The following is a 20,740-nucleotide window of genomic DNA, read 5'->3' as shown; positions in this document are numbered from 1 at the left end:
GAGAAATCACCTGAGTAATCAAGATGAGGCCCTAATCCACTTGTCATACTGTGTCAGTTAGAGATTCTTTTTCTTTTCTTTTTTCTTGTTTTTTGAGATAGAGTCTCACTCTGTCACCCAGGCTGGAGTACAGTGGCACAATCTCGGCTCACTGCAACCCCGCCTACTGGGTTCAAGCGATTCTTCTGCCTCAGCCTCCTGAGTAGCTGGGACTACAGGTATCCGCCACAATGCCCAGCCAATTTTTTGTATTTTTAGTAGAGACGAGGTTTCACCATGTTGGCCAGGCTGGTCTTGAACTCCTGACCTCATGATCTGCCCGCCTCAGCTTCCCAAAGTGCTGGGATTACAGGCAGCCTGGCCCAGATTATTTTTCAAGTACATGTAATAAACACAAGATTCCAGTGGCTTAGGTAAGTAAAGGGGCAATATGGCAGTTCTGCAATGTCACCAGGGACTCGAGCACCTTCTAGCCTGTGGCTCTGCCATTCTTAGCTTATGGGATATTTCAGGCAGGTGTAACTCATATACGAAAATAATCACTCTTTTTAGAGTACAGCTCCATGAGTTTTGACAAACACATAGTCATGCAACCACTACCATAACAAGACACAAAATTTGTCCAACGCTCCAAAAAATTTCCCTAAGAAGGGAAGTATTTAATTTTTTGATGTTGTTATTATAGATGGTAATTAAAAATTACATTTTAGATATTTAATATCATATGTAAAATGATATTTCAAATAGCATTTAAAAATTTAAATTCCCAATCATCCATTGCTATTGTATCAAAGCAAATTAATTTTTTTCATGTTGAACCTGTTTCTGTGACCTTGCTAAACTCACTTATTAGTTCTAGTAATTTATTTATTATAAAGTTCACTCATTTAAAGTGTACAGTTCAATGTTTCTTAGTGTATTGACACTCACGTAAAAACCATCATAATCTAATTTTAGAACATTTTGTCACCCAAATAGTTATCTTTCTTTCATTTTGACTTCTAGTTCAATTCCATTATGATTAAGAGGACATACTTTATAGAATTTCAAAATTTCATATTTGCTGAGGTTTATTTTATGTCCCAGAGTATGGTCTAATCGGTGTATATTTTATCTGCACTGAAAAAGGATGTCATTTCTCTGTTGTGGGACAGAGTGTTCTATAAATGTCATTAAGCCAAGTAAGTTGATAATGTTAGTCAGGTCTTCTGTATCCTTACTGATTTTCTGTCTACTTATTTTGTTGATTACTGAGAGAGGAGTCTCTAAATATAACTGAATTTGTCCATTTCTCCTTTCAGCTATAGTGGCTTTTGTCATGTATTTGTGGTTCTTTTGTTAGGGAGATACCTACCGAGGATTGCTATGTGTTGTTGGTGTGGGCGGCAAGCCACCCAGGGCCAAGGCAAGAGACCGAGGACACGAGCTGTTCCAGTATCATAAAATATAAAACAAGAATAGTTATACCAGATATAGATCTTAGATATGATTATATATGAATATCATTAATCATTAGTTGGTAGTAATTACTCTTTATCCCAATATTATAATAATCCTCACTCTATAATCATAACCTAGGAAAAACCAGGCCATACAGAGATAGGAGCTGAGGGGACACAGTGAGGTGCGACCAGAAGACAAGAGTGCGAGCCTTCTGTTATGCCCACCCAGACAGGGCCACCAGAAGGGCTCCTTGGTCTAGCGGTGATGCCAGCGTCTGGGAAGACGCCGTTGCCAGGCGGACCGTGGTCTAGCAGTAGCAAAAAGTGTCAAGGAACAGCACCTGCTACTTAGCAGACCAGGAAAGGGAGTCTCCTTTTCCCTGGGGGAGTTTAGAGAAGACTCTGCTCCTCCACCTCTTGTGGAGGGCCTGACATCAGTCAGGCTTGCCCACAGTTATCTGGAGGCCTAACCGTCTCCCTGTGATGCTGTGCTTCAGTGGTCACGCTCCTAGTCTGCCTTCATGTTTCATCCTGTACACCTGGCTCTGCCTTCTAGATAGCAGTAATAAATTAGTGAAAGTACTAATAGTCTCTGATATGCAAAAATAATGGTGTAAGCTGTCTTTCTCTTTGTCTCCTCTCTCTCTCTGCCTCAGCTGCCAGGCAGGGAAGGGCCCCCTGTCCAGTGGACATGTAACCCACGTGACCTTACCTATCACTGGAGATGACTCACACTCTTTACCCTGCCCTTTTTGCTTTGTATCCAATAAATAACAGCGCAGCCAGACATTCGGGGCCACTACCGGTCTCCGCACATTGGTGGTAGTGGTCCCCCGGGCCCAGCTGTCTTTTCTTTTATCTCTTTGCCTTGTGTCTTTATTTCTACACTGTCGTCGCCACACACAGGGAGAAGCCCACTGACCCTGTGGGGCTGGTCCCTACACACCCCTTTATCCTTACGTAATGACCCTCTTTATCCCTAATGGTCTCTCTTGTTCTGAAGTCTACTTTTTCCACTCCAGACAGCCGCTCCAGTTTTCTTTTATTTGGTTTTAACCTCGCTAAGTATTTATATTTAAAATGTGTTTCTTGTAGATAGAATATAGTTGGGTCTTTTTGTTTTATCCAGGGAATCTCTGTCTTCTCTTTGGTGTATTCAGATCATTAAAGCTCAGTGCAATGATTGATATGATTGGAATAAAATTGGACATCTTTGCCAGTTATTTTCTATTTGTTCCATCTGTCCATTGTTCTCTCCTTCCTTCTTTCTCCATCTGCTTTTGGATTAATTCAGAATGTATGATTCTTTTTTGTGTATATTATTGGCTTATTATTTATCCCTCTGTAACATTTTCTCCCAGGGGTTGTCCTAAGGCTTACCAAATGCTTTTTTCCTGCCCCCTGTGGTTGTCATAGAACCTATATCTTCAAATTACCTTCTGATAATATTATACCCTCCATGCATAGTGTGAGCACCTCACGACAGGGCACTCCTACTTCCTTCCTCCCACGTTTTATTACGTTTAGTCATAAATTTTACTTTTACAAATGCTATCAACCCACAGCACCTTCTACTCTTTTGTCATTAGACAGTCAATTTTTTCTCTCTATGGCAACTGAAAATAAGAAAAACACTTTTTATACTTACTTCAAATTTAATCATTTCCGAGTGTCTTCATTTCTTTGTGTAGATCCAAGTTTCTGTGTGGTGTCACAGTGCTCTGTCTAAAGAGCTTCTTTCACATTTCTTGTAGTTCTGGTTTTTGATAATAGATTCTGTCACTTTCTGTTTGCAAAATAGTTTATATCTCTTTCTTTTTTTGAGATATAATTTACACACAATAAAGTTCATCTTAAGTGTAAAATTCAGTGGTTTTGAGTATATTCATAAGGTTGTGCAACCATCATCACTATCTAATTTCAGAACATTTTAAACAACCCCCAAAGGAAGCTTGTATCCAGTAGCAGTCACTCCCCCCTACCCCCTTCCCAGACTTGTCATTCATTTCTGAAAGATATTCTTACTGGGTATAGAATTCTGGGTTGACAGGGCCCTCCTCATCCTCCTGACCCCACAGCACTTTAGATACTTCATGACATCATCCTTTGGCTTACATAGTTATTGATAAGAAGTCTACTGTAATTCTGATTTTTGCTTCTCTGTACACAGTGTATATTTTTCCTTTTGCTGCCTTCATGATTTTGCTTTTATATTTGATTTTTGGCAGTGTGATGATAATGTGTCTAAATGTTTTTAGGGGTGTGTGTGTTTGATATTTATCTTGCTTGGGATTGTCTGAGCTTCTTGGGTCTGTAATTGAATATCTTTCTTTCTTTCTTTTTAAATTCTTAGACTTTATGTCTTCAAAACTTTTTTCTGTCTTATTTTCTCACGTCTACATCTACAGTTTCAATTACACATATGTTAGATTATTTGCTATTGTGACATTGCTCTTTCATGCTCTGATTTTAAAAATATATATATTTTCTTTTTCACTTTGTGTTTCAGTTTGGATAATTTTAATTGACCTATCGCAATGTTAATGGATTCTCTCCTTGCCTGTGTGGAGTGTACTGATGAACCCAGAGAAGGAATGTTTTATCTGTTATCTACCTTTTTTTAGTGATAGCATTTCCATTTCCTTGCCTGTGTGGAGTGTACTGGTGAACCCAAAGAAGGAATGTTTCATCTGTTATCTGCTTTTCTTTAGTGATAGCATTTCCATTTGACTCCTTCATATAATTCCCATCTCTCTGCAGAAATTCTCCATTTATTCATCAGTGTTTTCATCATTTTTCCAGTAAAACATGTAACATATTAATCACAGCTGTTTAAAATGGTCTATCTTCTAGTTTTGATTGCTTCGTTTCTTGGCAGTGGGTTGTTTTTTCTTTCTCTTTTGTGTGTGTCATAATTTTAGAATGAGTGCTGGACATCACACATAGGACAGTGGAGACTAAGATAAATAGTATTTATGCCAGGAAATGGGGAAAAGTCTTTCCTGCTAGGTCATTAATGCGTGTGTGTCCTTGCATGTGTGTCTGTGTGTGTGTGCAGATGTGTGTGTTTATGTGCATATGTGTGAGGTATGTGTGTTGGTGTGTTTATGTGCATGTGTGTAAGGTATGTGTGTTGGTGTGTGTACGTGCATGTGTGTGTGATGTGTGTGTTAAGTCAATCAGGCGAGTTGAGCTGGGTTTGGGTTCTGTTGCTATGGTTGCCTTCAGTCCACTGGTAGCTTCACATTCCTCTGGCAGAATCTTGCACTTTGGGTGGGGCTTGGTTTGGCAGAAGGTTTTTCTCAGTGTTTCTGCTCTACTTTCAGTTTTAAGCGTTTCTTGTGTGCCAGAATGTCAGAGCGGCTCTCCTCTGGCTCCTGCCCTCTCAATCCTAGAACGCTGGATCTTGCAAGCCTGGGCATGGGGAATAGAGAAGGTTCTGAGGCCCAGTCTCAGTCTTAGGTGGACCTTGTGTCTCTGTGTCTTGAGATGGATTTTCTTGGTGGCTCTGCCCCTCTCCCATTTGAAGGAGATCTTTGATGATCTGGGCCCAGGAGAGTCTCTGCCCCTGCCCTGGGAATAGAGGGTAGTTTCTCCCCACTGCATCCCAGAGGCTCTTCCCTGTGCCCTGGGGCTGGCAGGGCTGGCTGTCCTTCCCCCAGCAGCACAAGGACTTTGTTCCTTGGGGAGAAAGGTCCAGGCAGGGCTTCGTGCCCTTGCACAGTGGTGGCCACTCACGTCTCCAGCTGTGCAGAGTGATTCTCTCCAGCCTCCTGCCTGCCCCTAGTCCTTCTTCTCTCCCTGCTGGGCATCCAGGGAGAAGAAGCTGAGATGGGAACAAACTTCCTTGGTGTGCAGCTGCCAGCAGTCTATGCTCTCACTCCAGCCTACACTGGCCTTTAGAAATCCATCAAAAGCTTTTGCTGAATGCTTCTTACCTGTTGAGCTCATACTCTGCCACCTGCGAGATGACGCTCATGTCCCATTTCTCCTTAGACCTATCTTCCCCTAGATCTCGGGCAGGGTGATTTCCTTGAACCTCAGCTCTCTGATGGGTTCAAGAAAAGTTAAGATTTTGTAGATTACCTGGCTTTTTCTCATGATGGGAGTGATGTTATTTCCAGCCTTTTACATCCCAGGAGGAAAAGCTTGTGGTTTTCATTCTTATGTTTGAGGATAGCTGCTCCACCTCAGCTTAGCATTTCCACATTCCAGCCAGAAAGGTCAAGGTCAGAAGCCTTCAGGAAGAGCAAAGGTCAAAAGGAGTTTGCCTTTTCAAAATGTCTTCTCAGAAGCCCATTCAAGAGACTTCTGCCTGTCTCTCATTGCATGCAGGTCACATGGACACCCCTAGCTGAAAGGGAAGTAATCTTTTTACCTGTGCATATTGGCACCCAAATATATTTGCAATTCTGCATACAGAGAAAGAAGAGAACAGATTTGGGTAGGCAATTAGCAATGTCCTCTGTGCATACTCTTGCTGAAAACACTCCTTACCAACTAAGCAGTTTCTTACACTTTCATCCTTGCTTTCATTGTCCTTGAAAACTGGATAAAAGCTATGGACCTTCTCCCCCCAAAATTTACATATGCACATTCAAAATGTGCACATGGGCTGGGCACGGTGGCTCACACCTGTAATCCTAGCACTTTGGAAGGCTGAGGTGGGCAGATCACCTGAGGTCATGAGTTTGAGACCAGCCTGGCGAATATGGTGAAACCCCACCTCTACTAAAAATACAAAAAATTAGCCAGGCATGGTGGTGGGTGCCTGTAATCCCAGCTACTTGGGAGGTTGAGGCAGGAGAATCGCTTGAGCTCTGGAGGTGGAGGTTGCAGTGAGCGGAGATCATGCCACTGCACTCCAGCCTGGGTGACAGAGTGAGACTCCGTCTCCAAAAAAAAAAAAAAAAAAGTGCATGTGATCCAGAGCATTTCCTGATCCCTGAAGTCTATCTGTGAATGCCTTTGGGATCCTTGGTGATACAGGAGCTAAAAAGAAATGATTTAGGCAGTTAGTGAGGGTCCGGGAGGCCTTGGTAAGGTTTCCTTTTAATAAGAAAGCAGCCTCCAAGTCATTTCTTTTCTAACAAAAAGCAGCCTGAAAAATTGAGCTGCCAGTGTAGATAAGTAAGCCAGAAGCCTGCATAGGTGAATGCTGGCAGCTGTGCCAATAGAAAAGGGAAACCCAGAAGTCAGGTATGTTCAACATGGAGGTTCCCTCTTCCCTTTTCTTTGTCGCCACGTGTGTGGGCATCATGGCGCCAGCCAGGTAAAGACTTCATTTGCATAATAAAAGATTAGAGTAGGATAGCCAGCCTCTTCGGGGCTATGTAAATGGCACATCTGGTCCAACCAATCCCCTACACCTTATGTAAATCGACACCGCCTCCTCAAGCTCTTCTATAAAACCAAACACATCTCACCCCAAACCCCGAAACCCGCTGGGTCCCCCTTCCTTTACACAAGGAAGCACTCGTCTTTCTTTCGCCTATTAAACTTTCTGCTCTTAAACCTACTCCTTGTGTGTCTGTGTCTTTGATTTCCTTAGCAGGAGACAACAAACCCCGGGGATTTCCCCAGACAAACGATGCTGCTTCACTGGGACTAACCTACGCGGGTGTCTCGTTCTTGGTTCTCCGAAAGCAGAGCCCAGTGCAAACACTCACGTGTGAGCAGTGCTTTAAAGTGTGAGTCCAGGGGGCCAAAGAGGGGGACGGGGGCAACAGACACAGAAGTGGGGAAGCAGCAATGCAGGGAAATGCTACCGTGTTGCAACCACGATGGTTGGAGGGAGAAAAGCAGGTTTGTCCACTGGATCCTGCACTTCATGGGCTCGAGTCCCTCACGTTTCTGGGTGCTTATGCCTGACGCTGCAGGGCTTCCCTGGGCCTCCCATCTGTTGAGTCAGAGACCCCAGGGTGGAGCACGCTCTGGCTTCTGAGGGCATCACCATCAGGAGCAAAGCTGGTGGAAGCCAGTGTGGAGCTGATCGTCCTACTGGTAGGTAGATAAGAAGTAGGGCAGAGAAGATTTAAAGAGGTGAACGAGAGGGGCCCCGTACACAGGCCGTCTTGATTATGTTGTTGACTCTCTCCAGCTTCAGCCCCTGTCACTTTTCCTACTTGTGCCTACTTTTCATTGAATATATAATTAATTGTGGTTTCTCAAATCTGTGTCATTGACCAGGACTCTTAATGACCAGGGACAGAAACCAAGCTCAAACTTGCTTGAGCCTAACATAAATTTCTCGGTGCCTGTCAGGGATGCCGGCTCTAGGTCTTGTAGGATCCAAGGGCTCAGCTGACAGCATCAGGTTTTCTCTTGACCCTCTCCAAGGCTAGGCGGCTACAGTCTCCATGTTTGCTTGTTATCTTCAGCTCTGTGTAATTCTTTTCTTTGTTGTGGGAAAAAGGGGCATCACCAGCCTTGATTGAAGACCATTCTGGATTAGCAACTGCAGCGGCGGAGGGAGTCTTTTCTCTCCCATGGTCAATCTATTGATCCCGGGGAAGACACTGATTGGTTCTGAGTGGGTCACATGTACACCTTTGGGCCATTCACAGTGCCTGTGGTATGGAGGAGCTGCAAGTGTTCCCACTGGGTCACAAGTCCCCCGCAACACCTGAAGCTTCTGACAGTCCCGTCTGAGCTCACGGGAAACATCCTTCAAAAGGAAAGCCGACAGGAGCCGGAGGGGAGGCTGGGCCGGTAGAAACAACACATGCCCACGGTCCATGACACGCTGCATCGGAGCTTCAGCCCATTCCATAGTTTCTTTCCAGAATGTCCCATCCCTTAACCGCTCAGAGAAAGAATTCCCGAACTCCTTCACGTGACTTCCTCAGTGAATTCACCCCCAGGCTTCTAACACTGTTCATTTCCATGTACATTGCGTGCTGCACACCCCTCCTAGCACACTGCTTACGAACTGCTGCTCCGCCTTGCTTATCTACACAGGAGTAAACGTGATGGACACACAACTCTTGCTGCCTCTCACAAATATGCCGGCGTATGGGAGGGTCTGAGCTGGAGGGAGGCGCACCTTGGAGTGGTGTGAATCAGGCATCAGGAACTCCTGTGCTCACAGCTTGTCCAGCTCTCCCTCAGCATTTGGGCCACTCCACAGAATTCTTTGTTCAGGCCCAATCTGTCTTCCTGGGACATCTGAGCTGCTCAGCACCAGGAAACACGCTCTGCTGTGCACGGGGCATCAGCTTTGCAAGTAATCCAGTTACGTTCCCATTGGCAGCTGGCGTCACACTTTATGTCCCTGTAAAATTTTGAGTGGAGCCTAATCACAATGTAAGGTCTCATTTTTAATGTTTAATTAGCATCCTCCCAATAAAGTCTGATATACTTTACCAAAGCGTAACAATGTTTTTCATTCCTTAAGTAAAGTACACATGCATGTGGCCCAAAACTATGACTTGAATGTTGAATGTGAGGCTGCCTGCCGGGCACTCCCCACCCAAGCACAGAAAGAAAAGAAAATCGGGCCAGGCGCGGTGGCTCACACCTGTAATCCCAGCACTTTGGGAGGCTGAGGTGGGTGGATCATGAGGTCAGGGGTTCGAGACCAGCCTGGCCAACATGGTGAAACTCCGCCTCTACTAAAAATACAAAAAAAATTAGCCGGGTGTGGTGGCAGGTGCCTGTAATCCTAGCTACTCAGGAGGCTGAGGCAGGAGAATTGCTTGAACCTGAGAGGCGGAGGTTGCAGTGAGCCGAGATTGTGCCACTGCGCTCCAGCCTGGGAGACAGAATGAGACTCCATCTCAAAAGAAATAAAGAAATACAATAAAATCTTGGGTTCCTTCAAGGGGAATTCCAGCCACCTAGCTAGTCTTGAGAAATACATGAGCAACTTGAGAAGCAAGAAGGTAATAGTGGCGTGAAACAATAGTCAAGAGAGTTAGAGACAGGAATTCATCACTTCCCCATAGAAACTAAAGACAACATCGTAACAAACCACCCGGAGTTGTTTTGCAGAACCTGGACCCCCACCAAATGGATCTGTTGACTTACAAACCTCAGATATGGGGGAGTGGAGAGCTGAACTCCACCACCGTTCTTTGTTCTTTGTTTTTTGAGACAGAGTCTCGCTCTGTTGCCCAGGCTGGAGTGCAGTGGCACAATCTCAGCTCACTGCAACCTCCGCCTCCTGGGTTCAAGCGATTCTCTTGCCTCAGCCTCCCGAGTAGCCTCCCGAGAACAGGTATGTGCCACCACACCCAGCTAATTTTTGTATTTTTAGTAGAGACGGGGTTTCGCCATGTTGGCCAGGCTGGTCTCGAACCCCTGACCTCAGGTGATCCACCTGCCTCAGCCTCCCAAAGTGTTGGGATCCACCCCTCTGGGCCCACCACTATTTGTTCTAAATTTCTTCCTGAGGGGTCTGGAGGAGGTCATGCCCACAGGCCAGAGCTAACATTCTTTTTTGCTGATCTCAAATTTTTGGGCAAAGCCTTGCCTTCTTAACCAATCACAAATCAGAAAACCTCTGAATCTACCTATATGACCTGTGGGCCCCCAGTTCAAGATGTCCTGGCTTTTTAGGTCAAGTCAATGTGCAGCCTCCAGGTATTATTCATGTGGGATTTAGCCTGTAACCTCTGCCCCTCCACCTTGAAAAACCCTCCCCCATCAGCCATGTCGGGGGTAGGGGGAGCTCAGGTCTGAAGTGTGAGCTGCCAGGTTCTCCTCGCCTGGCGCCCTCCTCTAAATGCCTCACTCCCTCTCGCTGCAATCTCGATGTCCATATTTGGCTTTGCTGCGGGAGGGCAGAGCCAGGCTGGGTTCGGTGACAAATGCTGAGTACCCACCAAGTACCAAGCCCTGTTCTCCGGGCTGGGCTACAGAGCGAACAAGCAGAAAGAAGTTCTCTGCTCTCATGGGGCCTACGCCTCAGTGGGGAGAGACTGACAATAAATGAAATGAACGTCTAAGATATGAAGTACATTGGGTCGTGGTTAGTGGGATGGAGAAAATGCAGCAGGGGAGGGCTTTAGGGAGAGGGAGACCTGCTGTCAAGGTGATGTTTGGAACCAAACACCCCGATGTTTGGGTGCCGAACACCCTGACGTTTGGGTGATGGAATGAGACACACAGAGACATCAGAGGCGCTTGGTTCCAGGCCCACGGACCACTCAAGGCCCTGTCTCAACTCTCCAGGCTTTAGGACACGCTGCTTTCCGTGGAGGCGGGCTCTTCCTCTGGGTCTCTGAACAAGGCCTGAGGCAGGACGCAGGCAGATAGCACGAGGCACGAGACTGGAGTCCAGGATGGAGAGTCAGAGTGAGTCTGCGGATGAGTGCAGATGCCTGCAGGGCAAGCTCTGCTGAATTGCTTTTCTATCTAGTTTTCATTACAGCCATTGAATCGGGGTGTCTCCCGTTATCTGATGACAATTTTATGATTAAAAGAAACCATGCTGGCTCTGTTCAGTCATGGAGATGGGAAAGGTCTGCGTATTTAGCAGCTGAGAAAAACCTGCAACTGCCTGTCCCTCGCTTCACCTCCTCCAGCGCGAGGCAGTGGGGGGACTGGAGAGCTGATAAAATGGCAGAGATAAAGGTTGTAAATTAGTTTTCCCTGAAGCCGACCAGCCTGAGCAACAGGATAAAGGTCGTTATTACAGACAGCCCCGGGCCTTTGGAGTTCACAGTTTCTCCAGTGCTAGGAGATGGAACTCTCTGGAACCCTTCTCCAGCTCCACCGAGAGGCTCAGGCTATCAGAGGATCTGAGTGGTTGTAGGCTGCAGGCACAAGTTAAAAATAATTACCTAACGTTTTGACAGCACTTTCTGCTTTTCTATCCCACAGAGATTGGAAGTCATTTTCTTATCCTCTTTAGGAAGTATGTTGGATTCAGGATTCTTAATTCCCATTTAAAGTCAGGACAATCGAGATAACTGTATCAGCTAACATTTACTGGGTGTTATGTTATACTTGCTAATAATAATCATAGCCAACATTTACTGAGTGATAATTTTTCTTAATAAAAATAGCATTTATTGAGTGCCACATGTTTTCCAAGTACTGCCTGAAGAGCCTTGGATCTGTCCTCTAATTTATTGTCACAGCCCTGAGGAGGAGGAACTATTGACCCCCATTTTGTGGATGAGGAATTCGAAAACAAAGAGAGATCGAGTAATTTGCCTAGGAGCACAGCTGGTGAGTGTTGGCGAAAGTATGAAGTGGTAAATATTAAATATTACTTAAATCACATAGCAAATATAGCTGTGACGGCAATTATAGGGTGTGTGTCTCTGTGTGTCCATGTGTATTTGGAGTAGATCGGATAAACTTTGGTCTTCGGTAAACTGAGGCATGTCTGGTGAAGGGGCTCTTCTCTATCACATTGAGAACATCCTCGTGGTGCTGGGGTGGGGGATATGTGGTATATGGTATAATTGCGCAGCGTACCTTGTAATTAATTCCGTAGCTTTCACTGACGTCTGAAAGGATTAGAGAGAAAAATGTGGTCAACGCTTAATATGGAGGGCACAGTGGGTGTGCTGGTTTTTCATTTCCATCCCTCTATCAACTTCATTCTTTTTGGGGGGCAAACAAGACTCAGATCTAAACAGAGTTTATGGTTTGTTTTGCATTTTGTATTTATTAATATTTATGCTGACTGTGAAGGTGCTGACCAGAAGGCATCAGTAACACACACACACACACACACACACACACACACACACACACACACACGTCTGTTTGGTTTGATTCTGAGCCTGAGATCCTGAAAATATTTCAGCCGTTGTTAAGAGGCTGGAGTTAGGACCCAGGAAGGACACAGCAGTGGGGATATAAATAGAGAAGGAGAACAGAACAAAGTTTGAGGAGAGAGACTTACATCACTCACTCCCCCTCCACCCAGAGAGCAGGACGGAGGTGTGAACTTGAGCCAGACCAGAAGGAGCTCGAGAGCGGCCGCAGGACAAGCCTGAGGAGCAGGCGGGCGCTCCAGGGAAAAACCACGCACAAAACCTTCTTCAGAGAAAAGGGAAGCTCCAAACCTGACTGAGACAAACGGAGGCTCTTGAAATAAAAAGAAAATACCGCAGGACAAACAGCCTCACGTCCCTGGGCGCAGGTCACGGTCACAGCGGTGACCTGGGATTGCTTTCCCAGGACTGCCAGTCGGGTTTGGGTTTCTCCTCCCTGCATTCCACAGCTGCTCTGGTCATCGTAACGTGTTTATTGATCACTGAAGAATCTCAAGTTTTGAGACAAGGAAGAAACACCCATTAGGTCTCCAAGACAGCTGCGTTTCACAAACTTTAAGGAGACAGAACTTTTTCTCCCCTGGAACCTGTGAAAATGTCCCTTTTCCAAGGAAGTGAAGGTTAAGAGGTCCCATTCTCACAGACCCTCAGGAATTTCACTTGGCTCTGAGCTTTGACCTCCGAGAGAGCCATGGAAAAGCTGCTGCGGCTGTGCTGCTGGTACTCTTGGCTGCTGCTATTTTATTACAACTTTCAGGTAATGTCCCCGAGTGGCCAGGATGACAACGGGCTGGGTTTCTCCGGAGGCTTTCCCTGAGCGTGTCTCACACTGTGGTCTTTTGTGCGCAGGTGCGTGGCGTCTACTCCAGATCGCAGGACCACCCAGGTAAGAGTGTTTCCTTCTCACTCTGAGCACCGCCCTCCCCCCGCCTAGTGTGGGTATCCCAGGAACGGCCCACTTGTTCATCTCTGGGGCATCAGCCAATGGCCCTTGTTGGGCTCCTCGTCCCCGGCCTCACTGCCTCACCACACACTGTGACCCTGGGCAGCCCCGCTAACCCTCACCGGCTGAGCGGTGGACGGAGAAGTGGTTCTGGGCCCCTTGAGCTGGGCCATATGAAACGTTGTGATTAAGGAAATATGATCTCCTTCACTTGAATGCCTTCTGTCTCTTTCTTTCTCTCTTTCTTCCTTTTTTTTTTCTTTTTGAGATGGAGTCTTGCTCTGTTGCCCAGGCTGGAGTGCAGTGGCCCCAACCTCTGCCTCCTGGGTTCAAGCAATTCTCCTGCCTCAGCCTCCTGAGTAGCTGGGATCACAGGTGTGGACCACTACACTCAGCTATTTTTTTTTTTTTTTTTGTATTTTTAGTAGAGACAGGGTTTCACCATGTTGGCCAGGCTGGTCTCGAACTCCTGATTTCAGGTGATCCGCCCGCCTTGGCCTCCCAGAGTGCTGGGATTACAGATGTGAGCCACCGCGCCCATCTCATGTCTTCAGGGCAGATTCACTGGCGGGGACTTGGAGCTCTGGCCCATAGCAGGGTCTCAGGACCTCCAGCCTCAGAGTGCTGACCAGCTTAGCCTGGAGCAGCCACCAGTGGGACTCAGGATAGAGGGCCACCCTTGCTCCAGCCCCAGAGCCACATTCTTGTGGCCATTGTGACACCCAACCAGGAAGCATCAGGACGGGGCTTCTCTCGGAGGCACACACCCTTTGCTGTTGAGAGTGTGGGCACACGTTCCCGTCAGCCAGGGGCAGGGATGGGAAGACGAGGCTTTCTGGGAGCAGCGGGCAGTCACTGGGCTGTTGCTCCCTGCTGGAAGTTGCAGGAGGTGGGGAGGAGACCCTGCTAGTGCCTGAACCCCTGCTGAGAAGCCTGTTGTGAGCACAGCCTCTGCCCCAGCCCCACCAGAGCTTGGCTGGGCACCCCCCTGAGTGCTATTGTATGGCCCTGCCTGTCTCTGATGGGAAATCAGACTATTTTAAAAAATTATTTTTATTTTTATTTTTTGAGACAAAGTCTCACTCTGTCACCCAGGCCGGAGTTGAGTGGTGAGATCTCAGTCTCGGCTCTCTGCTACCTCTGCCTCCCGGGTTCAAGCGATTCTTGTGACTCAGCCTCCCAAGCAGCTGGGATTACAGGCCTGCACCACCACCCCCGGCTAATTTTTGTATTTTTAGTAGACACAAGGTTTTGCCATGTTGGCCAGGCTGGTCTCGATCTCCCGACCTCGGGTGATCCAACCACCTCGGCCTCCCAAAGTGTTGGGATTATAGATGTGAGCCACTGCGCCTGGCTGGGAACCAGGCTTTAATGATCAACCACAAATGGACTCAGGCCAGCACTGTGGGCAGATCCCAGAGCAATGCCCAGGCCTGCAGGCAGAGCCCTTTCCTGGGTGGAGCGCCAGGAGCCTGCTGGGGTCTAGGGCCAGGGGCTGTGCCCTCAGCCTCTGTCTCCTTTCCGGCTGCCCGGCAGCCCCAAGCCAGGATGTTCCAGGCATCTTCACCTCGCCACCACCTCCATTCACCAACTCGGGGGTGGGGACGCTGCCACCTCTATTTCGTCCACATGCATAGGGAGCTCCTTTTACAAAGGTGTGGAAGCTGTGAGTTTTCACACATTCCCCTCTCCTCAGCCAAATTGCTGAATGAAACAAGGGCTCCTGTGGCTTGGGAATGAATAAACATGCCCAGCGCTGCATTGAAGAGAGGGCGTGTCCACCTTGGACACCTTGCTTCTCGTGAATGCAGGCCTCCTGGCTTGGGCTGGGCTCCAGTAGGGGAGAGGACTGAGAGGAGGGGAGAGGTAGCCCCTCGAACTGCAGGGCGGTCAGGCAGAGCTGTGCACCTGGCTCCTGCAGCAGGCAGGTGGCTCCCGAGGCCCCAGCATGGCCCTCACTGCTGCTCAGTGTTGGAGAAAAGCTGTGCGGGTTCTCCCTGGACTTCTGCTCATGATACAGAGCCCACACGCATCCTCACACATGCACATGTGTCCACATGCCTCCCATGCCAGATGTCTACAGGTGTCAACATATGCCCAAATGCACCAACACAAATCACACACATCCACACATGGTGACACATATGCATACACACACACACCAGATGTCTACATGTGTCAACCTATGGCCACATGTGCCAACACACATCACATGTCCACACACATAACTCACATCCATACACATCAGACATGTTGACACAGATGCATACACATGCAAAAGCATCCACACATATGCACACATCTGCATGCATCATGTGTCCACATGCATCCACACGAGTGTCCACACAATTCATATGTGTAGACACACATGCACACATATACACATCCATGCACACACCCACACCCACATGTGCCAACACATGTCTACATGCGTCAACATACATGTATTTACACATATTCACACATGCCCACACATATCCATGTGTCTACACACATGACCACACACAGACTACACACATCCACATGCATCCACACACACCCATACATTTCTACACACATGCATACACATGTGCACACATTCACACAAGTCCGCGTGTCTACACACATCTGCACGTGTTCGCACATCTCTACACACATGCACATACATACACACATGCTCACACACGTGCACCCCACACACATGTCCACACACACGCATGCACGTATCCACACACGTCTTCACATACTCACACGTGTGCACACACATGCACACACATACACCCTCACACATTCACACACATCTGACATCCACACACGTACACTCATTTACACAGCTCACATATCCACACACGTACACATATGTACACACATGTACACACACATGCACACACACATGCACACATGCACTTGCATTCTTGTATCTAAACTTGAAGGAGCAGTTTGAACTCAGTCTTTGTTCCATATAGAAGCTTTGTTCTTCCAAGTCTGGGTTTAGGGTAGAAATCAATGTTTCCTGATCAAGGCACTGTCTTAGAGAAACGATGGCCATGCTGATGACAGTAGAAAGGGACGGAAGGGCGTGGTGACCCGCAGTCTGTGTCGGAAAGCATGGTGAAGGCGGCCATGCCTCCTGAGCTCTTGAAACCGGAAGGTTTCTCTCCCCTCAGCTTTCCAGTTTCTAGCAGTCCCTCTTTTTCTCCTCATCCTTCCTCGTCCTCCTCTCACTGCAAATTGTTTCTGACCTTTTCCTTTTTTCTCTTCTTTCCTCCTTCCTTCCTTTTTAGAATAATGGTGAAGGTGGACACATTTGCTGAACACTTAGGTGTCCTCCATGAACAAAACATCCTGCTGCCTGCTCTGCCTTCCTTCCCTTCCTTCTCTCCCCTTCCCCCTCACTGTTCCCCTCCTCCCCCTCCTTTCTCCTGCCTTCTCTCTCACTTTGTTTCCTGTCTCATTTTCTTTTTTCCATTTTCCTCTCTCATTTCCTTCTCTCCCTCCCCCTCTCCCTCCATCCTATCCAATCCTTTCTTTTTTTTTTTGAGACAGACTCTTACTCTGTCACCCAGGCTGGAATGCAATGGCGTGATCTCAGCTCACTGCAACTTTTGCCCCCTGGGTTCCAGTGATTCTCCTGCCTCAGTCTCCTGCGTAGCTGGGATTACAGGCGCCCGCCACCAAAGCTGGCTAATTTTTTGTATTTTTGGTAGAGACGGGGTTTCACCATGTTGGCCAGGCTGGTCTCAAACTCCTGACCTCAGGTGATCCACCTGCCTCGGCCTCCCAAAGTGCTGGGATGACAGGTGTGAGCCAACACATCCAGCCCCAGTCCTTTCTTTTTGTTTTCTCTTCCCACATCTCAGACTCTGCTCACCTCATTTCCTGCTGAAAAGCCCCATCCCTGGCTGTCTGTGTGAACCAGAATCTAGGGGCCTCCTTCATGTTCCAGCTTCCATCCTTGAGGCTCGCCCGCCCCCGGGGAGCTCTGGTAGAGGAAGCCTGGCCCTGGCGTGTCTCCTCAGGAGCGCTCATGACGGGCACGGGCGCCACAAACACACCAATAGAAACAACCTGTTTCCATCGCAAGAGAACAGCTCCTTAACGTGTAGCATTTCATTCTAAAGAGTGCTAAACAGCTGTGAAAACCGGCCAGTTTGTCTGCACGTTGGGCCTTTCAATGATTTTACATCATCCTCGCAAGAGCCCTGCGATGGTGCCATGCCCTCACACCGCAGGTGGGGAAGCGTGTCTTTCAGACAGACCAAGCGATTTGCTCAAGGTCACAGGGCTCAGAAGACATAGTACTAAGCCCAAGAAGCTCACAGCGTGAGGGGAATTAGGGGAGACAGATACAGACAGAGATTCTTGGAAAACAGCAGCCAAGTGGTCAGTACCGGAACATAGGTTCGCTCAGGTGCTAGGGGAGCCTTAAGGAGGAGTCTCCAGTGCAGGGCGAGAGCCTACTGTCCACCACAACCACACCCAACTGTGTTATTTTGTTAAAGGTTCTCACAACTATTAAGCATTTCTTGTTTTCTCATTCTGGCACTCAGCACTGTGCCTTATGCATAGGAGGCACGCAATAAATATTTGTTGGGCTGGCGCAGTGGCTCATGCCTGGAATCCCAGCACTTTGGGAGGCTGAGCCAGAAGGATCACTTGAGCCCAGGAATTCAAGAGCAGCCTGGGCAACATAGTGAGACCCTATCTTTATAAAAAATAAACATTTAGCTGAGCGTGGTGGTGCATGCCTCTAATCCCAGCTACTTGGGAGGCTGAGGTGGGAGGATCACTTGAGTCCAGAAGTTTGAGGCTGCAGTGAACTGTGATCACACCACTGCACTCCAGCCTTGGTGACAGAGTGAGACCCTGTCTCAAAAAAAAATCTATATATTTATTGACTTGTCTATGCACAGTCACTGAAGATTTGCTAGTCGTCTGGTAAACCGCGTCAATAAAGCTAGCCAACCAGCATGCATTCGGCTCACAGGTGGCTGTTTTGGCGTGTATTACCTGGTTTGCCTGTCTACACTGGCAGAGGTAGCCAGATATTTGCCAGATCTTTATGTCTACCATGTAGAGAGGTGTTTCGTTTTGTAAGTAATTGCCAAACAACTTGAAATCATTTTAAGCCTTTGCATACTCTGTGCTTATCTGTGACCGTAGATTGTCATTCTGGATGCATTATAGAATGTCGTAGCTGAGGGACTGTCGGGACTATTGAGCCATCTTCTCACTTTACAGGGAAGCCAGGAGGCAGGTTTGGAGAGGGAAACCCAGGATGGGCAGAGTCCGGGCCCCTCCCCACATCTGGAAGCTTTTCCAGGGCCCCAGGCTGCCCGATTTCTTGCCTCTGCTCCCCAGGGACACCCTTATGAAGCTGTGATGGTTGATTAATCTGAATCCATAAGTGGCACTGGCCAATGAATTGCAGGCCATTCTTAAAAAGTTTATAAGCATGCCATTTTATAGATGACATTTGTAATGAGGAAAAGGGAACTTAAAACAAACCCGAAGCATGTCATTACCCAGCAGTTTCCTGGTCCCGGGGCACACGGCACAGCTGGCTCCAGCCGTTTCCAGAAGTTTGGGGCGGCTCACTTCACCCGCTCTATTTAGGGGTCTGGGAGCCAAGCAGATAATTACAGTAATTATCATTCCTTACGTCTCCATCATGCCTTAGAGTTTCTAAAGAACTGTCAGAACTGCCAGGCCATGGCAGAAACTGGATTCTTCGTCTTCGTAGTATTTATAATAGAATTTTAAAAAAACAATGTTTATATCTGATTGAAGAAATGGAAATTTGGCAAATAGAGATTTTCTAAATACTAGAATTATACAGATAATTACATTCTATGTTTATTCATGTATTTATTTTTGCATTTTATCATTCATTCTACGTGTATAGTTAGTTTTTAAATTGCTAATATTAAAAATTTGGGAGATTTCAAATGCAAAAATCTGTCTCTCTCTCTCTCTCTCTCTCTCACACACACACACACACACACACCTCCCGGGCCCCTTGTCTTAGACATGGAGGATACAGCGTAAATAGAACATTCAAGAAACAGAGTCTGATATAGGAGACAACACACAAATATACTAACAAAAAATCCCAAACAATAGTAAATGCCGTGAAAAAAACAAATAAGGACCTAAAAGAAAGAGTGGATGGTGGTGGCGACGAAGGGGTGGCATGAGGGGAGGGGTCCTGTGAACTGAGACCTGAATCAGGATCAGCTACACAAAACATGAGGAACAGAATTCCAGGCAGTGGGAACAGCAGGCAAAGTTGTGCAGGAAAAATGAGCTCCATGCGTTGGAGGCCAAGGAGGATGGAGCCACGAAGGCCAGCCCGACCATCGGCAGGGGCCGGCGTCCCTCTGTGTGGTATAGATTCCAGCTGGACCAAGTCAGTGCAACACTGAAGATTATTTCCCTACAGGAAACCAAGGGATAAAGGTTTCCCTGGACTCACACAAGGAACAAGTAACAGGGAAGGGAGAAGAATAGGGAAATCTGGAAGAAAAATGGAAAAGGAAAAATTAAAGGTTTTATTAACTTGTTTTGAGTATTAATACTCTGTCTTTCATCTCTCTCTTATGTCTCTCTCTGACACACACACACACACACACACACACACACACACACACACCAAACTTAAAACATTACATATGGATGATAAATTAATTCTGAAGAACTGTGGTGATGTGGGCTGAAAATACCCCTTTCTCTCTCTGCCCTTTCCTCTCTCTCTCTTGTTCTTTCTCTTCCTCCCCACCCCCCCATTTTCTCTCTGGCTCTGTCCCCTGCTATTTGTTTTGCAGGCTGGGGTTGTTTTGGAGTCCTCAAATGGGCCATGGTTTTGCTTGGCTGGCTGACCTGCCTAAGAAGACGTTTAGTCTTTAGAAGAGTTTGGTGAAAATCGAGGTGGTTGCAGAGCTAGGTGGTCTCATGCCACCTTCTCGATGGGAAAAGTGCCACAGAGTGCCTTCTTCCCGAAAGAATGAGACTTTCTTGCTCTGATGAAACTTGTAAGACTATGAGTTATTTTACTCCTCGAGTTGGAGAAGGAACCTGTGGGCTGAATTCAGCCCATCCCATCAGCACCACACAATGTTTTATTTTAAAAAAATGGCTAACATTAAAATTTTGATAGATTTTGCTTTAAAAAAATCTGGATTTCTGACTCTGCTTTAAAAAATGAAGACCTGACAATCCTGGGCAAAGCTTCCTGCAGAGCCGCAATGCTTCGGCATCAGGAGGCGCTGCTTAATTTAGACAGGGCACAGTTTTCCGCGTCGCCACCGCCTCTCCTGCCCTACAACTCCGGGGGTACCAGCTGATGGTTTCCAGCACCTGCTCTGATGAGTCTGGCCTGTGCCTTCCAGCTTGTTAACTACCTTGGATGCCATCCCTGGACTCTGTCCAGTCACTTCTCAGGACTCGCCGGCCCCTGCCGGTGTCACGGCTTGCAGCCCCTTCATTGCTTGTTTCCAGTCAGTGTTGCTAGTTGCAAAACATCTGTGGCACCTGAGGTGTTTTACACTTGTCTGAAGTGCAGTGGTGTGGAGAGAAGGCAGTGTTCTGGCCTCAACCCCGCTCTTCTCATCACTGGCCACCTATGAACCCTGGCTGGCTTTGGG

At 47.2% G+C, this 20,740-nt stretch overlaps 1 protein-coding gene across 2 annotated transcripts in view; it reads left to right on the top strand.

Annotated features, from left to right (window-relative positions):
- The first annotated feature begins 12,306 nt into the window (after positions 1–12,306).
- The window catches only part of ADGRD1 (adhesion G protein-coupled receptor D1), a 177,711-nt gene continuing 169,277 nt past the window's right edge, over positions 12,307–20,740 (top strand). Inside the window, exons 1-2 of one of the 2 annotated variants that reach the window (XM_032168258.1) lie at positions 12,307–12,932; positions 13,025–13,061. In XM_032168258.1, coding sequence (XP_032024149.1) covers positions 12,867–12,932; positions 13,025–13,061 — 103 coding nt within the window. In that variant the 5' untranslated portion in view covers positions 12,307–12,866. The remainder of the gene's footprint in view (positions 12,933–13,024; positions 13,062–20,740) is intronic. The other variant, XM_058425840.1, reaches the window with a different exon arrangement.

The sequence above is a fragment of the Hylobates moloch genome, unplaced genomic scaffold (assembly GCF_009828535.3).
Source record: "Hylobates moloch isolate HMO894 unplaced genomic scaffold, HMol_V3 SCAFFOLD_12, whole genome shotgun sequence".
In the NCBI taxonomy this organism is placed as follows: domain Eukaryota; kingdom Metazoa; phylum Chordata; class Mammalia; order Primates; family Hylobatidae; genus Hylobates; species Hylobates moloch.
The sequence above is the reverse complement of the archived record's forward strand: the minus strand, read 5'-3'. Positions and strand labels throughout refer to the sequence as shown.